Source organism: Pongo pygmaeus, chromosome 18, assembly GCF_028885625.2.
Source record: "Pongo pygmaeus isolate AG05252 chromosome 18, NHGRI_mPonPyg2-v2.0_pri, whole genome shotgun sequence".
NCBI lineage: Eukaryota > Metazoa > Chordata > Mammalia > Primates > Hominidae > Pongo > Pongo pygmaeus.
This window is the reverse complement of record NC_072391.2, coordinates 13,129,365-13,156,571: the sequence shown is the minus strand read 5'-3', so window position 1 is coordinate 13,156,571 and position 27,207 is coordinate 13,129,365. Positions and strand designations below refer to the sequence as shown.

The window sequence follows — 27,207 nt, the reverse complement described above, 5'->3', positions numbered from 1 at the left end:
TCAATTCCACGATGACAATGAAGAACCTCATTTTCAAAATCTGCTCATTCATAAATCCAGGCAACAGTGCTAACTCATTAAAAGTAGGAGCTTCAGAAGAAATTTCTGGTGCTCAATTGAGCTGCCATGTTTCTACTTAAAGCAGTTGATACAGTAATTACAAGACTCCTTGAAAGCCAGGTGCTCCTGACCTATATACCAACCAACCTTCATGGACATTCACATATTAACAGAAGCATATATTACACAATGCAAGGATCCAAGCAATACATGAGTAAGTTACTAATTATCTGGAGGCCAGCAAACAGAACTTCATTTGAAAGGCAGTTTCAAAACACAATCCCACATGATTTTACAAACCAAAAGTAGAACTCACCATCTGATGCTGGGATCCAAACATAGTGTTACAAGGTACACGGCACAAGCAGGGGAAGGGCAAGCCGAGCTGCAGGAAGAAACACACGACTTGACAAGAAAGCTCTCTGCACCATTCACTTCAGATTGTGAAAGGCTGTGGCTCTAAGACAAGCCACGATTATTCTTCTAAGAAATCTCTCTCCTTAGGAACTCTTAATATTATAAATTGATGTTAAAGTACATTTAGAAAGCCAAGCCAAAAAAAAAAAAAAAAAAAGGTGAATTTCCAAGTGCCTTATAAGAGGATATAACGTAAAATTTTCTAAATGCGTCAAGTAATTATCTTTGGTATATTCTAGAATATACCAGAAACACTTTGACAAACACAGAAACAAGTGGGTCGTGAGCATTTTAGTGGGGGTAATTTTGGATTCTTTCTCCAAGCATTACTGGTAAATAACACCAGCTAAAGGCATTCAAAGAATAGTATCTTATTTATGGGTTCACCCACCTCTAAAAGTAATAAATATGGATTAGCAGGTGCACATTTCTCAAGAGAAGTGAAGTCAGCGTTATGCACAGAGACAGTGATTGTCAACTTGATTTTATATTCTTCATGTTTAGCTTCCAAGTCCTTGAGGAGTTTACAGTTTTAGGAATTGTAAACAGTTGCAGCATATTGTTTTGCATGATTAAGACTTGGAAGCATTCAGAGACCAAAAATTTAATAAGCACATTTTTCTCCTTAAAGGATTAAAAATTATGAATGTGACACCCACGTAAAACAAATCCTCAAAAAAAATACAGGTATTAAAAGTGAAAATGCCTAGCCCCCTACCCTATAAGGCACCAATCCACCCCGTTAACAGTTTAATACAAAAACTTTCAGATATTTTCTAGGTATAAATTTACGTATTTTTCTAGGTACAAAAACATAGGTATAAAGGATACACACACTTTAAAAAACATGAACATAACCATCTCATATATGCTGCTCTGCCAGCTGCCATTCCCAACAGAACACTCTCACACATCTTTTGAAGGTAAGACTGTTGTCCCCAAACACCCTTGTGTCCGCAAGAGCCTGGCTTGCAGTAGACACTAAGTAATTCATTAATTCATTTCACGTTTCAGAGGATTATTATTAAACTCCCCATTTTCTACACCCTCAAGAAGAGGACATAATTTCTTAACACCAGTGATCATAGCTCAGAATCAATTTAAAAGTCACTAAGTGTCTCCCATACATCCCCCTGGGACTCCTACAGCTTACAAAAGAGGAACCCTCCAACCCTACGGGTTTAACTTTCAAACGTTCTTGGCAAAGACAGTTAACAGTGTCTTATCTCGATGTAGTCCCCCCAGTTGGGCTAGAAGCACCATGAACTTTAAAAATAGTCATGCTCGGCTGGGTGCGGTCGCTCACGCCTGTAATCCCAGCACTTTGGGAGGCTGAGGTGGGCAGATCACGAGGTCAGGAGATCGACACCATCCTGGCTAACATGGTGAAACCCCATCTCTACTAAAAAAATACAAAAAAATTAGCTGGGTATGGTGGCGGGCGCCTGTAGTCCCAGCTACTTGGGAGGCTGAGGCAAGGAGAATGGCATGAATCCGGGAGACGGAGCTTGCAGTGAGCCGAGATCGCGCCACTGCACTCCAGCCTGGGCGACAGAGCAAGACTCTGTCTCAAAAAAAAAAAACAAAAAAAAAAAATAGTCATGCTCTTTGATCCAGCAATTCTAGACTGACTCTGAAAATCCATCTGAGGACCATAACCCTAAATAAAATACAGGAAGAGCTTTATGCACAGAGAAGTCCTTAACAGCACTACACAAAGAACATTACCTGAAAATGGTCACAGAAAGCAAGAGAATGCAAACACTCTTCGTTGTCCAAAAAGGCAACAGTTAATTACTATATATTCACTTGAAGAAATACCATGAAGCCATTAAAAATAAACTATACTTTGAAAAATTATTATTAAAATGATATATTCCTGTTTTAACAGTAAGTGAAAAGAGCCAGATACAATCATATAAACACAAACACACCCCCTTCGATTAAAGTCTGGGAAAAAAGAGAAAATGTTGACTGTGGATGCCCTTGGGTAATCTATCACATATTCCTTATTTCTAAATTCAGTAATTTTTACAAATATGACAAAAGCATGTAAGACCATCTTTCTTTTCACTCAACAAGAACAGCAACTAGAGAAACGGGTCAACTTTAAGACTTTCAGAACAAAATAAGACATTATTTCTTTAAAATAGCCACCTGATACCACATTACCTGATTACAAAGGTATTGGCCCAGGCCAGGTCTAGCAGCAGCACTAAGATATATGACAGGCTTCTTGTTATATAACACATTGAAGCCATCCACTACAAAGTCTTCATATCGAGAATGAATGGCAAGCCTACATATCTTTGCAAGTCCTTCTCTTTCCTCTTCGTGGAAATAAGCACAGCCATTTTCATATCTGTTAAGAGATACATATTAATATGCTCTTATTTCTAGTTAAGGATTGTATAAGTCAACCTTATAATCATGGAGACAATTCTTTTCTCAAGCTAGGAATTGTCACTTTTATCAGGCAGAGAGGATAGGAATGTGAAACATTCTCATCATAGATGGCTGACCCCTCATTACAGCTGAGGTTACCAAGCAGCGAGACAATAACCCTCCATCCATACCCAATTCCATAAAGAGCAGAAACTATGAAAACAAGTAGAGACCAGGAATTCCCAGATATAAAAAGCCTGAAGATCATGGTTCTGGCTTATTATGAACTAAGGCCAGCACTGGATAACACAGGCATAGTTCATAGCAGAGTTTCAGCCCTAAAACATCCAAAGTAAATAAAACTGTCAAAAATGCTAGCCAGAGGCTGGGTGTGGTGGCTCACGCCTGTAATCTCAGCACTTTGGGAGGCCAAGGCGGGTGGATCACCTGACATCAGGAGTTTTGAGACCAGCCTGGCTAACATGGTGAAACAACTGTCTCTACTAATTGCCAGGTGTGGTGGTGAGTGACTGTAGTCCCAGCTACTCGGGAGACTGAGGCAGGAGAATCGCTTGAACCCAGGAGGTGGAGGGTGCAGTGAGCCGAGATTGTGCCATTGCACTCCAGCCTGGGCGACAGAGTAAGAATCCATCTCAATAAAATAAAAAAGCTAGTCAGCCTAACTTTTGGTTTTACTATAATCTGCTGAGGCTCTATCTCCTAGAGGAGGAGGGACAATTTCAATTACAGGCATAAGATTTTTACCAGAACAACACAACACTGCTCCTTTAATAAAGTTGGGCAAACTTATACTCTTGCTTGGCCAAGTTCTTTCCCAACACTGAAAGTGAGGGTCTCTCAAGATAAATGTCTCAAGTTAGGCAAACATTCCTTCTCCATAAAAGTAATAGCATAAACCCAATGCCACTAGTCCTATGTCTCCTACTAAATCCTTTATCTGTTGTAATTCCTTAGTACTGCCAGGATTATCACAGAATAAAACAAATTTCAATTTCATAGCACATATTCATCTTCCTTATGACAGAGTTTTCTTTTTTTTTGAGACAGAGTCTCGCTCTGTCGCCCAGACTGGAGTGCAGTGCCTCAGCCTCCGGAGGAGCTGGGACTACAGGTGCCCACTACCACGCCTGGCTAATTTTTTTGTATTTTTAGTAGAGACAGGGTTTCACCATGTTAGCCAGAATGGTCTCGATCTCCTCACCTTGTGATCCGCCCACCTCAGCCTCCCAAAGTGCTGGGATTACAGGCGTGAGCCACCGTGCCTGGCCTCAGAGTTTTCTAATAAAACACAAGCTAATATTTTCAAAGCACAGCTGGCCCTCCAAACCTGTGGGTTCTGCATCTGTGGATTCAACCAAGCATGAGTAAAAAATCTTCAGAAATTTAAAAAGATGGGTGCCTCTGTACTGAATATCTACAGACTTTTTCCTTGTCATTATTCCCTAAACAATACAGTGTAACAACTATTTACACAGCATTTACATCATATTAGGTATTATATGTAATCAAGAGATTAAAGTATATGGGAAGATGTGCCTCAGTTACATGAAAATACTGTCCTATTTTGTATAAGGGATTTGAGCATCCATGAATTTTTTTATCCAGAGGGTGAGGATGGGAGGTCAAGAACCAATCCCCCAAGGACACTCAAGGATAAGGGACAACTGTATTTGAATCTAGATCATTGCTCTATCTTCTACTGACATGTGCCAATTAGATACCCCACAAATAAATAACTGCTGACCCTATCAAACACGTATGTGCTTCTATTCTCCACCCTTCACATGTATTAGTCCATTAGCTCATTTAATCCTCACAACGCTTCTATGAAATAGGCATTAATACTATCCCCATCTAATAGATGATGAAACAGGCATTGAGAGGTTAAACACCCCTTTCAAGGAGAAGGAAATCTGAACCCAAGTAGTACAGCTCCAGAAAAAAGATCTTTCAGTCTATGCCCGACTCAAAAAAGTCTTCACTGGAAACTCATCATGTCTTTACCTGAAAATTCTGCATAGCCATAAGGTGGTATCTGAAAGTATCCTAGTTGTAAGTTTTCTCAGCTTCTCTTTGTCCAGAGTTGAAATATAAGCTCCCAGACTATGTCCCAACAAAGCCATATGACCTTGTTCTCCAATATTTTGGATTCTGTTAAGCAAAATTAAAGTATTAGAGTCAAACCATAAAAAAGGACATAGAACTTAGAGACACAGAATTCCACAGAGATATCTGTCAGACTCGAAATCTACTTAATGGCCCAGAAGGCAAATCAATGCATAAACAGTAGTGATAGTTTGGTGAGAATTTTTTCTATTTTTTGAGACGGAGAAAAACATATATATTTTTTTTTGCTGAGATGGAGTCTCCCTCTTGATGCCCAGGCTGGGGTGCAGTGGTGCGATCTCGGCTCACTACAACCTCCACCTCCTGGGTTCACGTGATTCTCCTGTCTCAGCCTCCCGAGTAGCTGGAATTACAGGCGCCCACCACCAAGCCCGGCTAATTTTTTGTATTTTTAGTAGAGACGGGGTTTCACCATGTTGGCCAGGCTGCTCTTGAACTCCTGACTTCAGGTGATCCACCTGCCTCGGCCTCCCAAAGTGCTGGGATTACAGGCATGAGCCACCACTCCTGGCCAGAAAAATATTTTTATAATTTGAGTTCCAGGAGGTAAATATCCCTTTTTAAATTGAGTACCTACAAACTGTTTTAAAATAATTTCCGATTAAAGTATTTTAAAAATTAAATACCAGCCTTAAGAATTGTGGAGGGTAGAGCTAAGGTAAAATGAGCTGAAAGCATTTTTTAAAGAACTAAATCCTGGCCAGGCGCACTGGCTCATGCCTGTAATCCCAGCACTTTGGGAGGCTGAGGCGGGCGGATCACGAGGTCAGGAGATTGAGACCATCCTGGCTAACACGGTGAAACGCCATCTCTACTAAAAATACAAAAAATTAGCCGGGCCTGGTGGCGGGCACCTGTAATCCCAGCTACTCAGGAGGCTGAGGCAAGAGAATGGAGTGAACCTGGGAGGCGGAGCTTGAAGTGAGCCAAAATGGCACCACTGCACTCCAGCCTGGGCGACAGAGTAACACCCCAACTCAAAAAAAAAAAAAAGAATTAAATCTCAGGTATATGCATCAAATAAGAATTATTTATTGCAATAATACAGCAGATTTATGGGGGACTAGGTATTATTTTATATATAATTAAAATTGATTATATAAAATGTTTTATACAGAATTAAAACTAATTTCCCTTATAAAGAATAACTAAAAAAGAAGGAATAAGTTTACAATTGTTAACTGTGAATAATAAGAAAAAGACAAATAACCTAATAGGATCATGGGCAACAGACAGTTCCTAGAAATATAAATGGGTCTTAAAACATACAAAAAGACACGTCACTTGGTTCATAATTTTAAAAACCTGCAAATTCAAATTATGCTGAAACACCACTTCTCACTTATCAGATTTCTCATCAGAATATCACTTATCAACGATCCTTCAGTCTGATAACGCCTTTGCAGGTGAAAGCGTGGAAATAAAGTACTCTCACACATTGCTGGTGGGACTGCTAAATGCCGCAACTCCATGGAGGGAAATTTGGCAGGATCTATCAAAATTACAAAAGCACACACTGTCTGAGACAGCAACTCCACTTTCAGGACTTTGTCCTCCAGACACCTGCTTCTATGAGAAGTGACACATGTCGTAAGTTGTTTGCTGCAGCAATGTTTGTAACAGTGCAACATGACAGGGGACCAATAAAATAAAATATGGTTCATCTGTTCAAAGTAAAATACATAGCTCTGACAAAGGAGAAAGTTCCTGTGCATTAATATGCAGTGAACTCCAAGACATAAGTGAAAAAATGCAAGGTGCAGAGCATATGCGTAGTAATTATGTATTAGAGAGGGTGGGCATAGACGTTTTACTGGTGTATAATACATATAAAATCTCTCTGGAAGAATACACAAGAAACTGGTAATGTCTGTCTCTAGAGAAGAAAACACGGTAGGAAGATAGAGGTAGGAAGGAAAATTCCCTTTGTATATCGTTTTTTATTGTATAAATTTTGAACCAAGAGAACAATTTTACTTATTTCAAAACACTAAACTTAAAATAATTAGAGAAAACTAAATACCTAATGAATACAAGTACAGCAATTCTTAGGAAGCAGAAGCACAGCAGCAGAAAGACATACGACACTCACTCTTCAGTCCTTCTGCCAGCACCTCTCTAAGGCATGACACCATAAAAACTATGGGATCTAATTTCAATAAATGCCTTCATTTCACAAAATATATATTACATATAAATGTCTTTCTGAAAATAAAAAGGATTATTTTAATATCATATGTAACTCGATGAAATATAGCTTATTTGAGCAACTTGTCAGAGCGCAATCACTACTGAAATGAAGAACACATACACTTGAAAAGAGAAGCTGCCAGGTTCATTACCTGGGGCTCTGGGGCTCCTCATCTTCATCTCCATGCATCAGATTCTGAACTAACTGGAGGATGCTCACCATATCTTGTCCACTGAAGAATAAAAAGAGTTGATGGGCTGATGGGAACAGCACACATCCCCCACCACTCTCCCGCTACTTCCCTCATCCAACTAGTGTTGCTTCAAGTTTTTTTTTTTTTCTTAAGCAACTATAAGAGAAAGAACGTGGTATATAGTTTATGCTTTTTAAAAAACAAAGCTCAAATTATAAACTGAATTCTGATATAAACTTACTTGTGGTTAAATAAATCTACCTAATTATGAGTTTCATTTTAATAAATGTCACCAGTCTTTTTATTTTTATTTATTTATTTTTTTGAGACAGGGTCTCACTTTGTCACCCAAGCTGAAGGGAAGTGGCATAATCTGGGCTCACTGCAACCTCCGCCTCCCGGGTTTAAGCGATCCTCCTGCCTCAGCCTCCTGAGTAGCTGAGATTACAAGTGTGCGCCACCACGCTCAGCTAATTTTTGTATTTTTAGTAGAGATGGGGTTTCACCATGTTGGCCAGACTGGTCTTCAACCCCTGGCTTCAAGTGATCCACTGTCCTCGGCCTCCGAAAGTGCTGGGATTACAGGCGTGAGCCACCACGCCCGGCCGTTTTTTCATTTTTGGTAGAAACAGGGTTTTGCCATGTTGCCCAGCCTGGTCTCAAACCACCGAGCTCAAGCAATCCTCCTGCCTCAGCCTCCAAAAGTGCTGGGATTACAGGCCTGAGCCACCTCGTCCAGCCACCAGTCTTGCTCTAGCAACATTTCTATACATTTCATTTGAATCTTGGAGTACAAGACACAGAATATTTAATAAGCATGTAATAAGAGCCAAAAGTCCTTATAATATGTACTTATATAAGTATATTATATACTACATATTATAGAAAATATAAAATATATATAAAATATAATATATAATCATCCTTAGTATATTATAATGCTAGACAGTCACAGAATACTCCAATGCCACTGGTATATCTAATTTTCTTCCTTAGGGATCTTGTCCGTTTGGACTAACAGCCTTTAACAATGCAAGCTTCATTTATTACCAGCTCTTCCCCGAGCTGGGAACCTTGAGATCTGCTTAGAGTGTAAAAATGTTTTACTTCTATCCGAGATATGTTGCTATGAAATGCTCATTACATGAGGAGATGGAAAGTTATGAAAAGAATTCGAATGGCTGAAGTAGCAAGCAATGGCAAAGCAACTTGCAACAGGAATAACGTAAAGCTAGTCCTCTGTTAATGAGAATAGACTAAAAACATGTTTCCTCTTTCAAAAAGGAAGCGCCATCAAAACACTGTCCCCAAACCAATTGTCCCCAAGGTGCTGCCCTTCAAGTGAGAGGGGCTCTGGGCCTTGGACACTGTAGAGGTTAGAGCAGGCAGGGGCCCTTGAGGCACACTTGGCTGCCTGCCACATGACCTTGAGCAAGCTATTCCAACTTGCCAAGCCGGACGTTATGGATTTGGGAGGCTTCAGACCGTGAAGGTATGGCACTTAGCTGTGCCTGGCACGTTACTAGTCCTGAATGCTGGGTGGTAGCACTCCTAAGTGTGAATCCTCCTAGTCAGTGGCTTAAGGCTGAGAATTACAGATGCTGCTGGGAGTATCTCTCCTGGGAAAACTTCCGTGGAATTAGGAGACTAAACCTTAAAACCTTTGGTTTCCATCAGTAGGCCTGGAATGAGGAGATTTTACAGGACCTGCCTCCTGTTCTGAGCTGAGAATGCACTTCACACCTAGCTTCACATCAGCATTATTCATGCTACGAATAGGAGTGACTGTTTTAAAGTATTAGTATCTCGGCGTGTTATTGGCACACTGTGATCCTTCCTCCATACTTTTCTTTTGCAACCTGGTTAAATTTATATCCAGGTCAAAGGATATTTAAGGGAGTTGTACTGTTTACTTATGTGCAGTTTCCTGGTTATAATAGGAAAAAAAAATTAGTTTGTCTCAGGGAAGCTGGGCTGGGATACTAATCCCAGATTAACTGCTAATGTCTTGTGAAAATTTTAGTCAGCTACTTACTTTTTTACTATTTTTCCTGCTACTCAAACCATGAAGACGTGACAGATTTGCTTCAGTTGCCAAAAAATAAGTAATTTGACATTTTCCCTTTACATGTGAAAACAATAAATCAAATTAAAATACCTCTTAGAATAAAACTCAGTCTACCAAGTAGATTACAGGTTTCAAGAGTGAACTAAGTATGACACACCAGTTATAATGATGAATTTGTATATCACTTTTATTTCATAGGGTCTCACCATGTTGTTCAGGGTGACCTCGAACTCCTTGACTCAAGCCATCCTCCTGCCTCAGGCTCCCAGCAGCTGGGACTACAGGTGTGCACCACGGTGCCTAGCTCCATGTATCACTTTTGAGTCATGAGGTTGTATTAAATTGTTGGTTTTCTAAAGAATTTTTGGCCAGGTGCGGTGGCTCATGCCTGTAGTCCCAGCACTTTGAGAGGCTAAGGCAGGCGGATCACCTGAGGTCAGGAGATGGAGACCGTCCTGGCCAACATGGTGAAACCCCGTCTCTACTAAAATTACAAAAATTAGCTAGGCATGGTGGTGGGTGCCTGTAATCCCAGCCACTCGGGAGGCTGAGGCAGGAGAATCGCTTGAACCCGGGAGGCAGAGGTTGCCGTGAGCCGAGATCACGCCACGGCACTCCAGCCTGGCGACAGAGCGAGACTCTGTCTCAAAATTAGAGAGTGTCTCTATCACTCAGGCTGGAGGGCAGTGGTACAATCACAGATCGCCATAACCTTGAACTCCTGGGCTCAAGTGATCCTCCCTCCTTGGTCTCCCAAAGTGCTGGGATTACAGGTGTGACCCACTGTACTCAGCCTCTATTAAATTCCAAATGGGAGAGGGAGAGAAGCCAGTAGGTGCAGCAATATCACCAACCAGCCAACGGCACTTCAGTTTTCTAATGTTATACTGCACATAAGTCTATTTAAATTTGCTATGTGTTCATTCAAACTAAAACCATAAATCAATGATGATAAGACAGCGGTTTAAGAAAAATGTAGGCCGGGCACAGTGGCTCACACCTGTAATCCAAGCACTTTGGGAGGCCGAGGTGGGCAGATCACCTGAGGTCAAGGTCAGAAGTTAGAAACCAGCCTGGCCAACATGGCAAAATCCCGTCTCTACTGAAAATACAAAAATTAGCCAGATATGATGGTGCACGCTTGTAATCCCAGCTACTCGGGAGGCTGAGGCACGAGAAAGAACTGCTTGAACCCGGGAGGCGGAGGTTGCAGTGAGCCCAGATTGCACCACTGCACCCCATCCTGGGCAACAGAGCACGACTCCATCTCAGAAACAAACAAACAAAAATTTACACCTTAACTAAAGGTATGGATCCTCATTGCCACCTACCTGCCCTGGAGTGGGCCTGGAATATCTCCGGATATGAGCTTCTTTCCATTTTCCTCTTCTGTTCTTCTAATTTAAAGAAAAGAAAAAGCTGTTCATTTGTTTCATCATACCAAATTTCTAACTCCTGAACATGCAAACATGACCATGTTGCCTATAACCTCCCAGTGACTGAGGCAGGATTTCAAACACATTTATCACATCTCCCTGCCTCCAGTTTCAGGTATCGTTTGAGTTTCTGGAAAAGACAAGAATATGCGACAAAAAAGTTCCACCCACTTCTTGTTTACTTGGTGCTCTATATGACCTGAATATATAATAAGTATTTACAGAGTCAAATCAATATATTAAGTAAATGAAACTCTTAATAGACAGAATTAAATAGTATAAGTCTTTCCTCTCAATTTCAAAATCCTTTAATTACAAGGCACCTTTTACCCAAGACAAATACCAATTTTCAAGTGAGCCGAAGCTGTGTGTGACACTGCGAAGCCAAGAGGCACCTTTAACAGAAGGAAACCGCAGCCACTGGCTTCACAGCAGGCTGAACTCGTTGAACAGGGTCACCTCTGTCCTACTCACCTCTGACTGTCCTCCAGCATCTTCATGGCCTCCTTCAAGTTTTTCCCCATTTCAGCTAACATGGGGTCTGCTATCTGGGAAACAAAAAAAAAAGAAAGAAATTTTAATAATCCTCTATTACCTCTACAACACAATTCACCCAGAAAAATTAAGTGCATAATTTCTTCTGGATTTACTTTAAAATACATGATTTTAAAATTTGCAATAGTACAAAAGTATAACAGAAAAAGTAAAAGTCTTCCAGCCCCACTTCCCAGAGGAAGCCGCTGTTTTGATTTTTATTTTTTGAGATGGAGTCTCACTCTGTTGCCCAGGCTAGAGTGCAATGGCATGACCTTGCTCACTGCAACCTCTGCCTCCTGGGTTCAAGTGATTCTCTTGCCTCAGCCTCCCAAGTAGCTGGGATTACAGGCACACACCACCATGCCCAGCTAATTTTTGTATTTTTAGTAGAGACGGGGGGTTTCACCATGTTGGCCATGCTAGTCTCGAACTCTTGACCTCAAGTGATCTGCCCGCCCCCGGCTTCCCAAAGTGCTGGGATTGCAGGTGTGAGCCACTGTGCCTGGCCTCCTTAAGTTCCTTTTGAATTTTAGTGCCATGTGTACACCTATCTCCCATCCAAAAAGTAAACAAAATAGAACTTAAATTTTTCTGCAGAATTATTATTTTTTCACCATTCATTCTGGGAAGAACCACGTGAGGCCAAAACCAAGGACCCTACCCTTCTTCACTTGGTGCCACCTTCCCACCTGACAAGTTACAAGTCCCATGGGGGTAACCACAAGGTCCCCTCAGCCTGGCCATTGTGCACAGCCCCAGGGTACCGGCAACGCATGACCTACACTCCAAGGCAACTGGACAACTTGGTCTTTGGTGAGATCACTTCTGATAACAAAGTGAGTCAGCTTCGCTTCAGACAAGCAATGTGGCAGTGATACAAAGACATGCTATTTTGACAAATATTATTTTTGAGACAGTCGCTCTGTTACATAGGCTGGGGTACAGTGGTTTGATCGTGGCTCACTGCAGCCTTGACCTCCAGGGATCAAGTGATCCTCCCACCTCAGCCTCCTGAGTACCTGGGAATACAAGTGCTCGCCGCCATGCCTGGCTAATTTTCAAAATTTTTTTGTAGATACGAGGTCTCACTATGCCGCACAGGCTGGTCTCGAACTCCTGAGCTCAAGTTATCCTTCTGCTGGGATTAGAGGCTGAGCCACTGTGCCCAAACTTTCTGCAGAATTAAAACATACACATTCATTTTCCTTTCTCTATTCTTAATCTCTGTAGTTATTTTTAGGGAGAAAATTCTTGTTGACTTCCATCTCTATGTAGCATGAGTTGTGTTATAACAATAAATTATCTATTATATATTATATTACATATAATACATATAATATCATATATAAGTTATAGCTCTTTTGTTCCCCTCTTACTCTTCTAAGTGTGCTGCTTAAAGGAAGAGCTGTGTTTACCTTTTCCTATTGCTCACTGTATCTAGCAATATCTTACGGCATGGCATACAATACGTACGTATTTAAAACTGCATTGCCTCCTCAAAATTGTTTTTAAGAAATTCCACTCCATTTATCAATATAAGATTCAGAAATTGTTACATTCTAGAAGGGACCTAAGGGATCTAGTCCAGGGATTTTCCAACTGTGTTCTCCTGAGCCTTAAGGTCCCTGGGAGGACTCTGAGAAGGAAGGGTTAGGTAAGCAGTTGGGGCTTCTAACTCCCTAGCAGATCAGCTCTGTCTTGTATAACAGGGTTTTGAGTAAAGTTTTTATTTGTAAAAACTTTCATTGAATGATAAAGGGGATATCACCACCGATCCCACAGAAATACAAACTACCATCACGGAATACTATAAACACCTCTACGCAAATAAACTAGAAAATCTAGAAGAAATGGATAAATTCCTCGACACATACACCTTCCCAAGACTAAACCAGGAAGAAGTTGCATCTCTGAATGGACCAATAACAGGCTCTGAAATTGAGGCAATAATTAATAGCTTACCAACCAAAAAAAGTCCGGGACCAGATGGATTCACAGCCGAATTCTACCAGAGGTACAAGGAGGAGCTGGTACCATTCCTTCTGAAACTATTCCAATCAATAGAAAAAGATGGAATCCTCCCTAACTCATTTCATGAGGCCAGCATTATCCTGATACCAAAGCCTGGCAGAGACACAACAAAAAAAGAGAATTTTAGGCCAATATCCCTGATGAACATCGATGCAAAAATCCTCAATAAAATACTGGCAAACCGAATCCAGCAGCACATCAAAAAGCTTATCCACCATGATCAAGTGGGCTTCATCCCTGGGATGCAAGGCTGGTTCAACATACGCAAATCAATAAATCTAATCCAGCATATAAACAGAACCAACGACAAAAACCACATGATTATCTCAATAGATGCAGAAAGGCCTTTGACAAAATTCAACAACCCTTCATGCTAAAAACTCTCAATAAATTGGGTATTGATGGGACGTATCTCAAAATAATAAAAGCTATCTATGACAAACCCACAGCCAATATCATACTGAATGGGCAAAAACTGGAAGCATTCCCTTTGAAAACTGGCACAAGACAGGGATGCCCTCTCTCACCACTCCTATTCAACACAGTGTTGGAAGTTCTGGCCAGGGCAATGAGGCACGAGAAGGAAATAAAGGGTATTCAGTTAGGAAAAGAGGAAGCCAAATAGTCCCTGTTTGCAGATGACATGATTGTATATCTAGAAAACCCCATTGTCTCAGCCCAAAATCTCCTTAAACTGATAGGTAACTTCAGCAAAGTCTCAGGATACAGAATCAATATGCAAAAATCACAAGCATTCTTATACACCAATAACAGACAAACAGAGAGCCAAATCATGAGTGAACTCCCATTCACAATTGCTTCAAAGAGAATAAAATACTTAGGAATCCAACTTACAAGGGATGTGAGGGACCTCTTAAAGGAGAACTGCAAACCACTGCTCAATGAAATAAAAGAGGATACAAACAAATGGAAGAACATTCCATGCTCATGGGTAGGAAGAATCAATATTGTGAAAACGGCCACACTGCCCAAGGTAATTTATAGATTCAATGCCATCCCCATCAAGCTACCAATGACTTTCTTCACAGAATTGGAAAAAACTACTTTAAAGTTCATATGGAACCAAAAAAGAGCCCGCATTGCCAAGTCACTCCTAAGCCAAAAAAACAAAGCTGGAGGCATCATGCTACCTGACTTCAAACTATACTACAAGGCTACAGTCACCAAAACAGCATGGTACTGGTACCAATACAGAGATATAGACCAATGGAACAGAATAGAGCCCTCAGAAATAATGCCAAATATCTACAACTATCTGATCTTTGACAAACCTGACAAAAACAAGCAATGGGGAAAGGATTCCCTATTTAATAAATGGTGCTGGGAAAACTGGCTAGCCATATGTAGAAAGCTGAAACTGGATCCCTTCCTTACATCTTATACAAAAATTAATTCAAGATGGATTAAAGACTTAAATGTTAGACCTAAAACCATAAAAACCCTAGAAGAAAACCTAGCCAATACCATTCAGGACACAGGCATGGGCAAGGACTTCATGTCTAAAACACCAAAAGCAAGGGCAACAAAAGCCAAAATTGACAAATGAGATCTAATTAAACTAAAGAGCTTCTGCACAGCAAAAGAAACTACCATCAGAGTGAACAGGCAACCTACAAAATGGGAGAAAATTTTTGCAGCCTACTCATCTGACAAAGGGCTAATATCCAGAATCTACAATGAACTCAAACAAATTTACAAGAAAAAAACAAACAACCCCATCAAAAAGTGGGTGAAGGATATGAACAGACACTTCTCAAAAGAAGACATTTATGCAGCCAAAAGACACATGAAAAAATGCTCATCAGCACTGGCCATCAGAGAAATGCAAATCAAAACCACAATGAGATACCATCTCACACCAGTTAGAATGGCAATCATTAAAAAGTCAGGAAACAACAGGTGCTGGAGAGGATGTGGAGAAATGGAACACTTTTACACTGTTGGCGGGACTCTAAACTAGTTCAACCATTGTGGAAGTCAGTGTGGCGATTCCTCAGGCATCTAGAACTAGAAATACCATTTGATCCAGCCATCCCATTACTGGGTATATACCCAAAGGATTATAAATCATGCTGCTATAAAGACACATGCACACGTATGTTTATTGTGGCACTATTCACAATACCAAAGACTTGGAACCAACCCAAATGTCCATCAGTGATAGACTGGATTAAGAAAATGTGGCACATATACACCATGGAATACTATGCAGCCATAAAAAATGATGAGTTCATGTCCTTTGTAGGGACATGGATGAAGCCGGAAACCATCATTCTCAGCAAACTATCTCAAGGACAAAAAACCAAACACCACATGTTCTCACTCATAGGTGGGAACTGAACAATGAGAATACATGGACACAGGAAGGGGAACATCATACACTGGTGCTTGTTGTGGGGTGGGGGGAGGGAGGAGGGATAGCATTAGGAGATATACCTAATGTTAAATGAAGAGTTAATGGGTGCAGCACACCAACATGGCACATGTATACATATGTAACAAGCCTGCACGTTGTGCACACGTACCCTAAAACTTAAAGTATAATTTTAAAAAATTTAAAAAAAATTTTTTTTTAAAGTGTCATTGAAAAGAAAAAAAAATTCTTTGGGAGGCCAGGAGTTTCAGATCAGCCTGGGCAACACAGTGAGAAATAAATTAGCTGGGTGTGGTGGTGCACACCTGTAGTCCTAGCTACTTGGGAGGCAGAGGTAGGAGGATCGCTTGAGCCTGGGAGTTTGAGGCTACAGTAAGCTATGATTGTGCCACTGCACTTCAGCCTGGAACAGAGTAAAACCCTGTCTCAAAAAAAAAAAAAAAATGTATAGCATAAAAATGTCTGATTCTGGTCTAACATTTTGGAAGTGAGGAAACTAAGATGCAGAGAGGTTAAGCGACTTGCCTACGGTCATGGAGCTAATAAATGACAATGAGGTACCAAAACCTGGGGTCCCTGACTCCTGTTTCTGACCTCTATTATATCACACTGGCTCCCACAAGGGCTTACAAGGTAGTCATTTAGACACAACCAAATTTTTAGATAAAATAGACAAATTTTAAAACAAGTGTTTTCAATAAAATTCACCACTTTAACTATGAGAAGGTTCAGAAAGCACTCGAAAAAGGCCTCAGTGCTGACAGTGAAGAGAATGAGGAATATGATGGTCAAGAGAATTTATCTTCACCCCTGAGTCAGCTGGTGATGCTCCTGAGGATCCTCACTCCTGTGACACTCCTGTGTGTCCCCTACCATCTGGCCAAATGAAAAGATAAACAGTTTGGCTTGATTCACACCTTCATGCTCCCAACGACCATCCTGTCTGAAACATCCTCATGACTTTTATCTCTCTCTCGCCTAGCACCTATTCAATTACAAGTCAATAATTCCAGGAAGCCTTTACAGATAAAGCCACTTTTGCTCTTTCCCATCCCCTCTAATGATACTGATGCCTTTTTTCCTAAACCAAAAATCTAGACTTGTTGCTTGACAACGTTGGTTGTATTTATGGGGACAATGGGACAGAATGCTTGCAGTTGTTGCAGCTGCCATTTATCCTCATGATTCCTTACACCCTTTACTGTGAATTGTTTTATAGATGTGCTTTCCAGTATAAATGTGCTCCCCAATTAGATTACAAGCTTCTTGAAGGCAAGAATTCAGACTTCTACTAATTTTGACTTCTCTTTAGACCATGGGTCTAAAGTTGGCTCAATTCTCCAATTGTCATATTACCCTGAAAATCCCTTAGGAAGGCATGCCAGAGTGGATATCAACACACTGTTCTCTAAGTGCAACACAGCTATTTCTTTCAATAGAATTATAATGAATATTTCCATTAAGAATAGATAAAATATGCCAGGTGTGGTGGCTCATGACTGTAATCCCAGCACTTTGAGAGGTCAAGGCAGGAGGATCAGTTGAGTCCGGGAGTTTGAGATGAGCCTGGGCAACATGGCAAAACCTCATCTCTACAAAAAATACAAAAAAAGTAAGCCGGGCATGGTAGTGCATGCCTGTGGTATCAGCTACTCAGGAGGCTGAGGCAAGAGGATTGCTTGAGCCCAGGAGGTCAAGGCTACAGTGAGACAAGATTGTGCCACTGCCTGGGTGACAGAGCAACAACCTGTCTCAAAAAAAAAAAAAAAAAAAAAAGACAAAATACAGCTTAGGCAATATGACAAAAGCCCATGTCTGCAAAAAATACAAAAATCAGCCAAGCGTGGTGGTGCATGCCTGTAGTCCCAACTACTTGGGAGGTTTAGGTGGGATGATCACTTGAGCCTGGGAGGTTGAGGCTCTGGTGGTGAGCCATGATCACACCACTGCACTCCAGCCTGGACAACAGAGTGAGAACCTGTCTCGACAACAACAAATACACACACACATCTATATACATATATAATACATATATATACACACAAAATAGTTTAGAAGCCATATTGTGTGAACACGCATTTATAAACACTAAAATCCTGTGTAATGACAAGATGCTTAAACTGAAAGGCAGGAGGGAAATGCAGATTTACAACCCCCAGGTGAATCTCTGACTCTGGAGTGCACATGCAGTTTACGTAAACGTAAACTGGCTTATGTTTAAATTGTTCTTGCTGGCCGGGCGCAGTGACTCACGCCTATAATCCTAGCACGTTGGGAGGCCGAGGTGGACGGATCACCTGAGGCCCAGGAGTTCGAGACCAGCCTGGCCAACATGGCAAAATCTGGTCTCTACTAAAAATACAAAAATTAGCTGGGCGTGGTCACGTATGCCTGTAGTCCTAGGTACTCGGAAGGCTGAGGCAGGAGAATCGCTTGAACCCAGGAGGTGGAGGTTGCAGTGAGCTGAAATTGCAACACTGCACTTCAGCCTTGGCGCCAGAGCAAGACTGTCTCAAAAAATTAAATAAAAATAAATAAATCGTTCTTGCTCTTCAGGGAGCAAGTCCAGGGGGGAGTGGGTGGGTAGGAAAAGCAGCACTGATAGTTAAGTTTGGGTGAATAAATGTGAACAATGACTCCAATGCCGTAGACCCTCACGTGTTTGTTGCATTAATTGGATAATTCAAAATATAAAGTATTATCCAGTTTCAGGATAATATTAAGATCTAAACCAATGAATGCTCTATGAAAAGTTGTAGATTAACTGATCCCTTAAAACTAAAAACAGCGTCTTCATAAGCTTCTACTGAGGGCAGCTACCATTTTCTTCATCACATTTCTTATCCTCAATAGCTGTGGGCAATGCCAAAACAGCTGTATGATCAACATTAATAAACAACAGCAGGGCAACAGCTAGACACAAACCTAAATAAGAATTAAATTGTATAAAGATGTATAAAGATGTCTATTAGTTAGTACATAGGAGACTGTTTGATAATGTTGGCAGAAAAAAAAACAGGCCGGGCACAGTGGCTCACACCTGTAATCCCAGCACTTTGGGAAGCCGAGGTAGGCGGATCACCCGAGGCGAGGTGCTTGAGACCAGCCTGGCCAACATAGCAAAATCCCGTCTCTACTAAAAATACAGAAATTAGCCAGGTGTGGCGGGGGGTGCCTGTCATCCCAGCTGTTCGGGAGACTGAGGCAGGAGAACTGCTTGAACCTGGGAGGCGGAGGCTGCAGTGAGCAGAGGTGGTGCCACTGCACTCCAGCCTAGGCGACAGCAAAATTCCGTCTCAAAAAACAAAAACAAAAACAAAAAAACAAAGGAAAAACAGCATTCTATGTCAGGTTCCTGGGAAGAATGTCAAATAATTTCTGAATCCCTTAGCACTGAGTGCAGAGTCAGACACAGAGTAAGTATTCAATCAGATTTATAATCCTTATAATTACTAATACTTACTGGGTTGCTTACTATATTCCAGGCATTGTGCTAATAATTAACGCCTCTACACACATTACTTCCTCACAAGCCCCAAATCATAGTACATTTTAGAGGCAGAATTTAAAACTAAATAAAATTCTAGGACCAGTGCTCTTAACTACTGGGCAATACTGCTTCTCAATTTTATCAAGTAAGTAAACGAAGCAACTCGACACTTTAAAAAAGCTTGTACTCAAAAATCATATTTAGAACTAAGGTTTAATTTTAAAGATTATCCTTGCTTGATTAATGTTTTCACCTGGGAAGAAAGTGACTCTTTACAGGGAAAATTTCTACTTTACAACAGTCTCAACTAGATGGCCGTAAACTCATCATCCAGATCAGGGCATTTTTTTTTTTTTTTTTTCCTTTTTCCACCAACCCTTAAACCCCAGCATTTTTAAGAATGAAAGCATGGCCAGGCATGGTGGCTCACACCTGTAAAACCAGCACTTTGGGAGGCCAAGGCGGGGCAGATCACCTGATGTCAAGAGTTTGAGACCAGCCTGGCCAACATGGTGAAACCCTGTCTCTACTAAAAATACAAATATTAGCTGGGCGTGGCGGTGTGCGCCTGTAGTCCCAGCTACTCAGGAGGCTGAGGCACAAGAATCACTTGAACCTGGGAGGCGGAGGTTGCAGTTAGCCAAGACCGTGCCACTGCACTCTAGCCTGGGCAGCAGAGCAAGACTCTGTCTCAAACAAAAATCCCAAAACCAAAAAAAGTGCAACAAAGCATTTACAGAGTGGGTATATCTACATGCACATTTTGATAGATACTAATTGCTGAGAATTTAGACACAGTTATACCTCTCTACAAATTCATAAATTATATTTCAAGTACAGTTAATTCTGTTGTATAAATGAAGTGGGTTCAATATTTTTGCTACAATTTTATCTAACACAGTTGTATGATAGGTATGATTTAATTCTCCTTTCCTAAGAAGAACCATTCAATTGCATGCTCACTGTCACAGAACTGAGACTTTTTTTTGAGATGGAGTCTCATTCTGTCTCCCAGGCTGGATTGCAGGGGCTTGATCTCGGCTCACTGCAACCTCCGCCTCCCGGGTTCAAGTGATTCTGCTGCCTCAGCCTCCTGAGTAGCTGGGACTACAGGCGCACACCGCCACGCCCAGCTAATTTTTTTGTATTTTTAGTAGAGACGGGGTCTTACCATGTTGGCCGGGTCAAACTCCCGCCCTCAGATAATCTGCCTGCCTTGGCCTCCCAAAGTGCTGCGATTACAGGCGTGAGCCTCTGCACCCAGCCAGAAGTGAGACTTTAATAGGTAGCTCATTTTATAAAACAAGCCCTACTATTCATACCTTCATGAGCACTTTTTACAAATTTTTTTTTTTTTTTTTGAGACACAATCTCACTCTATTGTCCAGGCTGTCACAGTGGCGTGATCATAGCTGGCTGCAGCCTTGAATTCCTGGGCTCAAGTGATCCTCTAACCTCAGCCCCCTGAGCAGACATGGCTACAGGCACATGCCACCACACTTAGCTAATTTTTAAAAATTTTTTGGAGAGACATGGTCCCACTATGTTGCCCAGGCTGATCTCAAACTCCTGGCTTCACAAGCAATCCTCCCGCCTTGGCCTACCAAAGTGCTGAGATTAGAAATGTGGGCCACAGTGCCTGGCCAAGAATCGTTTTTATGCTAGGTGATTTTTATCACTTTCAGAGAGTATGGGATATTAAAATACTCCCTCACTATCAGAAGAAATATTACATATGTAATGTTAAAATTGCTTAAAAGTTCTGACAATTTAAATGTTGGAGGAAAAGTCAAGAATCAAATGCAAGGTAAGATGGTAAAGGAGGTCAGGGAGCAACTCTCAATTTTTCAAAAAAGCTAACGGAAAATTATAAATCGGCAAGGCTGGGCGCGGTGGCTCACACCTGTAATCGCAGCACTTTGGGAGGCCGAGGCGGGTGGATCATGAGGTCAGATCGAGACCATCCTGGCTAACACAGTAGAAACCCCATCTCTACTAGAAATACAAAAAATGAGCCAGGCGTGGTGGCAGGTGCCTGTAGTCCCAGCTACTAGGGAGGCTGAGGCAGGAGAATGGCGTGAACCCTGGAGGCGGAGCTTGCAGTAAACCGAGATTGCGCCACTGCACTCCAGCCTGGGCAACAGACCACGACTCCGTCTCAAAAAAAAAAAAAAAAAAAAAAAAAAAATTTGTTTATCATATCTTCCAAAACTGGTAACTGGTAACTACAATAGAAATAAAAGGTGTCTTTAGAGCCTAAGATTTGGAAATTAATGAACTAGTCACTTTAAAAATTTTTTCATCTTAGGCTGGGCGCAGTGGCTCACACCTGTAATCCCAGCACTTTGGGAGGCCAGGGTGGGCAGATCACGAGGTCAGGAGTTCGAGACCAGCCTGGCCAAGATGGTGAAACCCTATCTCTACTAAAAATACAAAAATCAGTCAAGTACAATGGCGGGCACCTGTAATCCCAGCTACTCAGGAAGCTGAGGCAGGAGAATCGCTTGAACCCAGAAGGTAGAAGTTGCAGTGAGCCAAGAATGCACCACTGCACTCCAGCCTAGGTGACAGAGCAAGACTCTGTTTCAGGGGGAAAAAAAAACTTCATCTTTTGAAAACACACTAATCAACACTTTTCCTCAGTTAAACCAGTTCACCAAAGTGTGAATTTTAAAACTTATACATTTGGCCGGCAGCGGTGGCTCATGCCTGTAATTCCGGCACTTTGGGAGGCAGAGGCGGGCAGATCACGACAAGAGTTTGAGACCAGCCTGTCCAACATGGTGAAATCCCGTCTCTACTAAAGATACAAAAAATTAGCTGGGCGTGGTGGTGTGCCTGTAACCCCAGCTACTCAGGAGGCTGAGGCATGAGAATCGTTTGAACCTGGGAGGCGGAGGTTGCAGTGAACTGAGATGGCACCATTGCACTCCAGCCTGGGCGACAGGGTGAGAGTCCGTCTCAGAAAAAAAAAAAAAAAAAAAAATATATATATATATATACACACACACACACACACATATATACACACACACACACACACACACACACACACACTTACTTTTATGTGATTTGGAAAAAAAAAAAAATCCCACACAAACACACACCTCAAATCCCAGAATTTAGAGACATTACAGTTGAGCACAAATCTAAGTTAAAAAAAAAAAAAAAAAAAAAGGCGGGGGGGTGCAGGGATAGGATGGGTGGGTAAAGAGGGCTAGAGTGACAGAAAGCAGGGCAGAGATCCACTGCAAAGGGACATAGGGACATTTTCAGGGAGACAGAAATGCTCTGTACCTTTTTTGGGGTGGGTGGGTAGGGGACTTATTTTCTGAGACAGGGTCTCACTCTGTCACCCAGGCCAAGTGCAGCGGCACTATCGTGGCTCCCTGCAGCCTCACCCTCCTGGGCTCAAGCGATCCTCTCGCCTCAGCCACTCAAGTAGCTGGGACTACAGGTGCATGCCACCGGGACTGACCCCGGGACTGAACCTCCGCATTTGACCAAAGGCCCCAGGTGATTCCCACTCAGGCTGAAGTTGGAAAACCACTGCTTTAGCAATTTTCATTCCTAACTCGGAGACCAAGAAAAACCTACAGGTTTGCAGCTGGCTCTGAAATAACTGCGGCTTCTTTCCGGGAGCATCTGGGGCCGCCAACGGAGAGCTCCCGGTCCTCCGAAAGGGCCAGCCGAGCTCAGGCCGGCCACTCGCGGAACCTCGGCAGGGCCCAAGGTCGGCCCCGCGGTCCCAGTCCCGGGCTCCGGGCCCCTCGCGGCCCCCACGGAACCCCGCCCAGCCTCTTCGGCCCACGGGAACCCAAGAGACACCCGGCCCCGTGACGCGCCCGGGCCCCAGCCGCCCTCCCGGCGAGGCCTCCTCAGGCGGGGCCTGTCAGCCCGCGTCCCCCTGTCCGGGTCACAATGGCAGCTCGAGACTGGGAAACAGTTGCCTCGGAGGCGGGAGCCCCGGGCCGCAGCACCGTCCCCATCGCCCCCTCCCAGCACGGACCTTCTCCAGGGACGCGTCCATGGCTGAGGCGGCCGGTGGTGGCCCGACGGTCCCGGACTCTACTTCCTCCTCCCGCGCCCCGCCGCTCTTTCCACGCTGGCAGCGCTGACGTCCCCCGCGCCCGCGGCCGGCGGGGCGGAGACGAGGAGGAGTTGCCCGGCGGCGCCGTGGGCTGGCTAACTGGACGGTTGAAGGGCGGCGGGGCGCGGCCCCGTAGCGGTGGGCGGAGCCCTCTGGGATTCCGTACCTGGGCGTCACGCCGGCCCTCCCTAACGTGCGCAGGTGAAGGGGGGAGGATGCCCAGTGGATTGTTCACCAAACTCTTTCCAGAAGCCTGTTGCAATCATCAAGGTAGAAGTATAATAATCACAAAGTACTATTCATGGAGTGAAAGGCTGGAAATACTAATGACGCACCTCACTTCCGGGCCCAGGCTTCCAAGTCTCCCGCCTCACCTCCCGCCGGCATCCCTCGAGAATGGAACAGGCCATTCGCCAAGGAGGTGGTGAGCGCGTGAGCAACCTTGCGCATGCGCAGGACTCGCAGCGTCCTCGGCACCCGGGGACTTGGGGATTTTCGGGTTGGGGGCTACTTGGTGAACGCTGTTCAGAGAAGGCACTGATCTAAGCTGAGGTGTTGTCTCAGACGTTACCAACGAATACTAGACGGAAAAAATTGTTGAAACAACTGGTCCAGCCTCCTTCATGTCACAATTATGACTTGTCAGGTAATGGGTAATAGTAATAATGATAATATTAATACATCAGCTGCTGTTCTTCCATTTTCCTATTTCAGCAGCTCTAGATCATTATCCCCATTTCGCAGTGCCGATCTAGGTAGGATTCAGACCCAAGCCCCATGAGTCCACATACTGCTTCCACTCCTACTTTACTTTAAATGTTTTAAAAAGTTAATTTTTTATTAATTTTTTTTATCTTGTTACCCGATGAACTGAAGAGAAAAAAAATTTTAAATCTCATTTTAATAGAGAAGGTGGGAGTGTCTCACTATGTTACCCAAGCTGGCTTCAAACTCCTGGCCTCAGACGATCTTCCCGTCTCAGCTTCCCCAAGTGCTGGCCGAGCTACCACGCCCGGCCACTTTTGCAATTTTACTGCAATGTGTTTCGAACGAATGGGGAGGGCGTACATTTGCTTAGTAGATTCCTCCGACCTTAATGTGGGAAACTGATATAGACTACCACAGTGGCAATCAATGGAACACTTCACCTCTGCGATGACGCTACAACCACAATCTTACTCCTTTTCTCTCCTGTTTTATACTCTTCGTCCCGAAATCTGTGTAAACAGGGTCACATTTTCAGCGCAGTAACTCCATGTTTTGAGCTATTGACGTTGTATTTGGTAAATTGCCTGGTTATGTTAATAAAATTATTTTCTACCAAAAAACCCTTGTGTGCTGGTTTAGACTGTACTGTGGGAATTATTCTGACTCTCTAAAGAGCTTTCCAAACAGAAGGAATGATAAATTTATGTCTTTCAAGAATTGAAGATTGAATGTACCCCTGCTTGAGCAAAACAAGTCACTTTTCCAACGTGTTATGAAATTTTTCAAACGTAGAAAAGTTTAAACAATTGTACAGTGAACAACCATATACCCACTACCTAGATTCTACAGTTAGTTTTCCCTATATTTGCTTTATCACATATGCATCCATATATCCATCCATCGATATATGTTAGTACATTTCATCTCTGAGCACCTCAGCATGGGTATCATTCAAAACTAGTAAATTTTACTAAAGTCACCTCCAAGTTTCTGTGGATTACATTACAAAGTATAATAGATTCTACAAAAAAATACTAGACAGAAAAGTTAACTTTACTGTTTTAAAAGTAGACTTTGAAAACCCAACATGAAAAAGAGGAAATAACCGTATTATTTATTATATTTAGCCAAACATTTATTGACTGCCATCTTGGACAGTTGTGCTGGAAATAGTATGTAAAAGAATAAGAGGCTGGTTCAAGACCAGCCTGGCCAACATAGCGAAACTCCGTCTCTACTAAAAATACAAAAAATTAGCTGGGCGTGGTGGCAAACACCTGTAATCCCAGCTACCTGGGAGGCTGAGGCAGGGGAATCACTTGAACCACGGGGACACAGGTTGCAGTGAGCCGAGATTGCGCCACTGCACTCCAGCCTGGGCAATAAGGCGAGACTCCATCTCAAAAAACAATAAAAATATAAAGAAGAGGCTGGGCCGGGCGCGGTGGCTCACGCCTGTAATCCCAGCACTTTGGGAGGCCGAGGCGGGCGGATCACGAGGTCAGGAGATCGAGACCATCCTGGCTAACACGGCGAAACCCCGTCTCTACCAAAAATACAAAAAGAAATTAGCCGGGCACGGTGGCGGGCGCCTGTAGTCCCAGCTATTCTGGAGGCTGAGGCAGGAGAATGGCGTGAACCCGGGAGGCGGAGCTTGCAGTGAGCAGAGATCGCACCACTGCCCTCCAGCCTGGGCGACAAAGCGAGACTCTGTCTCAAAAACAAAATAAAATTAAAAATTTAAAAATTTAAAAAAGGCTGGGCGCGGTGGCTCATGCCTGTAATCCCAGCACTTTGAGAGGCCGAGGTGGGAGGATCACCTGAGGTCAGGAGTTGGAGAACAGCGTGGCCAACATGGTGAAACCCCCGTCTGTACTAAAAATAGAAAAATTAGTGGGTGTGGTGGTGTGCACCTGTAATCTCAGCTACTCGGGAGGCTGAGGCATCAGAATCGCTTCAACCTGGGAGGCGGAGGTTGCAGTGAGCCAAGATTGCACCACTGCATTCCAGCCTGGACGACAAGAGCAAGACTCCGTCTCCACACACACACACACACACACACACACAAAACAAAGACAAGCTCTCTGCCCTGAAGAAAAACACTATTTTGGGTAGAAGTTTTTACTTTGGGATGCAGATGGAGGTCTCTGAAACTATACTCAAAATTTTGTGTGTGAGTGAGTGCATTTTTCTGGGGAAAACATCCATTGTCTTCATTATATACTCAAGTCTGTGATTCCCCCCATCCCCGAAAAAAAAAAAAAAAGTTGAAACCATTTGGCTTGTGGATGCACAGATAGGAAAGCTGATAAATTATAATGCAACACTCTATGGACTAGTGAAGAGAGATAAGCAGAAGATTGTACAGTTTCGAGCATGAAGCCATCAGTTGTGGGGAGGTTTAATCTCTACTGACGTATGGCTTTATGTGCTACTAACAGACCTTTCTTTTTCTTTCTTTTTTTTTTTCCGGACGAGTCTCACTCTGTTGCCCAGGCTGAAGTGTAATGGCGCAATCTCGGCTCACTGCAACCTCTGCCTCCCTGGTTCAAGCGATTCTCCTGCCTCAGCCTCCCCGAGTAGCTTCGACTACAGGCGTGCGCCATCGCACACACTGTATTTTTAGTAGAGACAGGGTTTTACCATGTTGGCCAGGCTGGTCTGAAACTCCTAACCTCAAGTGATCCTCCTGCCTCAGCCTCCCAAAGTGTTTGGATTACAGGCCTGAGCCACCGCGCCTGGCCTCAAACACTTCTCTTTATTTTTATTTTTATTTTTTTGAGATGGAGTCTCGTTCTGTCGCCAGGCTGGAGTGCAGTGGCACCATCTCTGCTCACTGCAAGCTCCGCCTCCCGGGTTCAAGCAATTCTCCTGCCTCAGCCTCCTGAGTAGCTGGGATTACAGGTCCGTGCCACCAAGCCTGGCTAATTTTTGTATTTTTAGTAGAGACGGGGTTTCACTAGTTGGACAGGCTAGTCTCCAACTCCTGACCTCAGGTGATCCACCCACCTTGGCCTCCCAAAGTGCTGGGATTACAGGCGTGAGACACCAGGCCCAG

The 27,207-nt window shown here is 43.0% G+C and overlaps 1 protein-coding gene across 10 annotated transcripts in view; it reads right to left on the bottom strand.

The window, feature by feature from the left end:
* The window catches only part of PDXDC1 (pyridoxal dependent decarboxylase domain containing 1), a 54,878-nt gene extending 30,121 nt beyond the window's left edge, over window positions 1-24,757 (bottom strand). For 2 of the 10 annotated variants that reach the window (XR_010124345.1, XM_063654660.1), the window contains exons 1-7: window positions 22,949-23,189; window positions 11,373-11,446; window positions 10,794-10,859; window positions 7,353-7,433; window positions 4,888-5,034; window positions 2,650-2,839; window positions 377-445 (exon numbers count right to left, since the gene is read on the bottom strand). Coding sequence is in view for 9 of the 10 variants with exons in the window: in XM_063654660.1 (XP_063510730.1) it covers window positions 377-445; window positions 2,650-2,839; window positions 4,888-5,034; window positions 7,353-7,433; window positions 10,794-10,859; window positions 11,373-11,446; window positions 22,949-22,996 (675 nt within the window). In the remaining variant the exon portion in view is untranslated. Of the gene's footprint in view, window positions 1-376; window positions 446-2,649; window positions 2,840-4,887; window positions 5,035-7,352; window positions 7,434-10,793; window positions 10,860-11,372; window positions 11,447-12,454; window positions 12,610-13,397; window positions 13,560-22,948; window positions 23,204-23,360 lie in introns of those variants that run through there. The other 8 variants (XM_063654656.1, XM_063654657.1, XM_054453647.2 and 5 more) reach the window with 8 other exon arrangements.
* Between the last annotated feature and the right edge of the window lie 2,450 nt (window positions 24,758-27,207).